The sequence below is a fragment of the Pollachius pollachius genome (genome assembly GCF_949987615.1).
Source record: "Pollachius pollachius genome assembly, chromosome: 5".
Taxonomy (NCBI): Eukaryota; Metazoa; Chordata; class Actinopteri; order Gadiformes; family Gadidae; genus Pollachius; species Pollachius pollachius.
In genome coordinates, this window is record NC_136938.1 from 9,325,374 (window position 1) to 9,327,873 (window position 2,500).

Below are 2,500 nucleotides of genomic sequence, written 5' to 3' on the forward strand. Positions count from 1 at the left end.
ACACACACACACACACACACACACACACATAAGCAGATGGACCCCCCCACCCCCCCAAGCTCACATTCTGGCAGACCAGACATCCGTCTCACACACACACACACACACACACACACACACACGCACGCACGCGCACACAGACACGCGTACCGCTAGGAACGTGGCACCACACACGGGGTGAGGCCCCGCCTACCTGGGTACTTGCCGTAGTCCATCCCGGTCTTGGTGGAGTCGTAGTCCTCCGCCAGACGCCGGCTCTTAGTGGAGTCCGAGTCGTCTGGGAGGTACTGGCCCGCCTTTGAGGCCCTGACCGCATCGGCGGTCTTCTGACCGACAGCCAGGGATTTGAGTACAGCAAAGTCATCCCCATCCTGCTCCGATTCTTTGGGGAAAGCTACGGGGTTGGGCTCTGAAGAGGGGTGGAGATATGGAGGGAAAGGGTCAGAGGAGGGGGGGGGGGGGGGGGGAAATAGAAGCATGTCTCTTGACTCAGATCTCGGATGTGGGTTGACTCAGATCCTCAGATCTCGGATCTGAGGCAACCCACCACCACATCCCGTTCGGAGGGTGAGATATTTTACTCTGAATCGATAGGCTGTGACTTCCTGTAAGGGGCTGAAACGAGAGCATTCTCCGATATGGTGAACTGTTTTGTTGCGGTCTCATCTTACCTGCTGACTGGATGCTCTCCTTCACACTGTCCGCCTCAGCAATCTGAACAAAAGTACAAAAGGATTTATAACACAAGACACTTTCATAGGGCCTTCGGTTGTTAATATCTGTATTTTGGGCAGAATATTAGATTGAGATGATGCTATAAATGCTTGCCTGTACTTGGAGTGGTTTTTCTTCCGTTAGCTGTCTGTTGTAAACGGTTTTATCTGCAATGATGAAATAACATGTGCTCTGAATAACATCGACAACAATTCAGAGAAGGATGGTTGTATTAAGGTCAAGATAGAATAAGTAAATGTAGGATAATCACCGATCCATCATCCATGACGCCAAGACAACACACTAAAACGAAACGTTATTTCAACGTATAATAAAAAAGTATAATATATGTTTAAACCAAGGCTAATTGTATTGTACTATTCTCATCGGCTGATTTATTATAGGCCATTGCATGCTCCACTGAAAAAACGTTGAACTATTATAGGTTTGGTGTTGGGAGCATTGAGTTTCTCTTCCCTACGAGTCTAAAACAAAGACCGGCAGAACTTAATCGGCTCACAACAACACAAGATTAAACCGCAGTGAAAATAGCCCTCAATCGGCCTTAATGGTCAACCGTGCAAAGTCAAAGAGTCACGCTGTCAAAAAACACTCGTATCTCTCGTCATCAGGTTTCTCTTATACTTTTACCTTCAACGTCAACGGAGTATTATCAATAGTTTTGTTCGCATGGATGGTGGAGCGATACTGTCAGTTTTAAAATACTACTACGATACTATGTCTACGCAACATTCACCCAACTCACCGTCCACTGAGTCTGCAGGTGTGGGAAAGGCTGCAAGCTGGCTCAACCCCATCAAAGACACGAGAAGGAAAAGGCCATGGCATGTTGACGCCATCCTGAAAGAAAACCCCATCTCGTCCAGAAGATGATCCCCAGCAGGTCGCCTGTACTCTTCTGTTAGTGTAGTAGTAGTGTGCGTGCTACAGTGTTGTTATGACGGTGGAACAGGAGCTGTGCGTAAAGGGTATAGCTCTGCGCGGGTCCGGCAGGCGGTGCTGAAAGTGAGTGGAAGGCTGAACAGCCTTCAGTCAGTCAGGGTACCCGCTGTTTGTCAGATGCATCCGGCTGGGCGGGGTTGAATCTCCCTTCTGTTAGAACAGGAGCTGTTAACAACCCGTGGTGCTGAAACCAGGTCACCCGCTATAATCACAGCTAGCTGAGCTAAAACCCAGGTCAGCCTAAGCCTCGTGTGAGCAAAACATCCTTCTGGCTAGACAATGGTACCGCCGGCCGGGTCTGCTCTTTTTACTACAACAGAACCGCCCCTCCCTTTACCCAAAGTAGGAGGGAATGGTCGAACAAGACCCGCCCCGCCATGTCGCGTGCGTCAGACGACGTGCGTCATGAGAGCACGTCTTCGATCGACCTCTGCTTTTAAGTAGATGAAATACACAAACAATTAGATGGATGGGTTGGGGGGTGGAGGGTAGACACAGATAAATGTGTCTACCTTTACAACCATTTGTTGTTTTATGGGCACGGCTGAGAATACCCCGGGGAATATTTAGCGCGTATGGTTAATTAACTTTCCGATCATTTTCCATTTTGTGACAAGCCGTTTGTCATATGTCAGTTTTTCCAGTATCATGTGTCTTTGTCCGGGTCGGAAACATTCAATAGAGCTCAAGGTAGTAATGTATTGTAGGCTACTATTGATTAGTTAAGGTCGGGGGTTAGCTATAAATGTGTAATTGTCTTGTCTATAAATTAAGTCATTTGGGCTGTCCCATGTTTTATGGGTGGCTAGAATAAACAACCAAA

At 47.8% G+C, this 2,500-nt stretch overlaps 1 protein-coding gene across 1 annotated transcript in view; it reads right to left on the reverse strand.

The window, feature by feature from the left end:
* Nucleotides 1-1,592, reverse strand: part of scg3 (secretogranin III) — a gene marked incomplete at both ends in the record, with an annotated part of 15,689 nt that extends 14,097 nt beyond the window's left edge. The window contains 4 exons of the mRNA XM_079736118.1: nt 194-409; nt 672-714; nt 829-881; nt 1,472-1,592. Of these exons, the coding sequence (XP_079592244.1) occupies nt 194-409; nt 672-714; nt 829-881; nt 1,472-1,592 (433 nt within the window). The remainder of the gene's footprint in view (nt 1-193; nt 410-671; nt 715-828; nt 882-1,471) is intronic.
* Nucleotides 1,593-2,500: the final 908 nt, after the last annotated feature.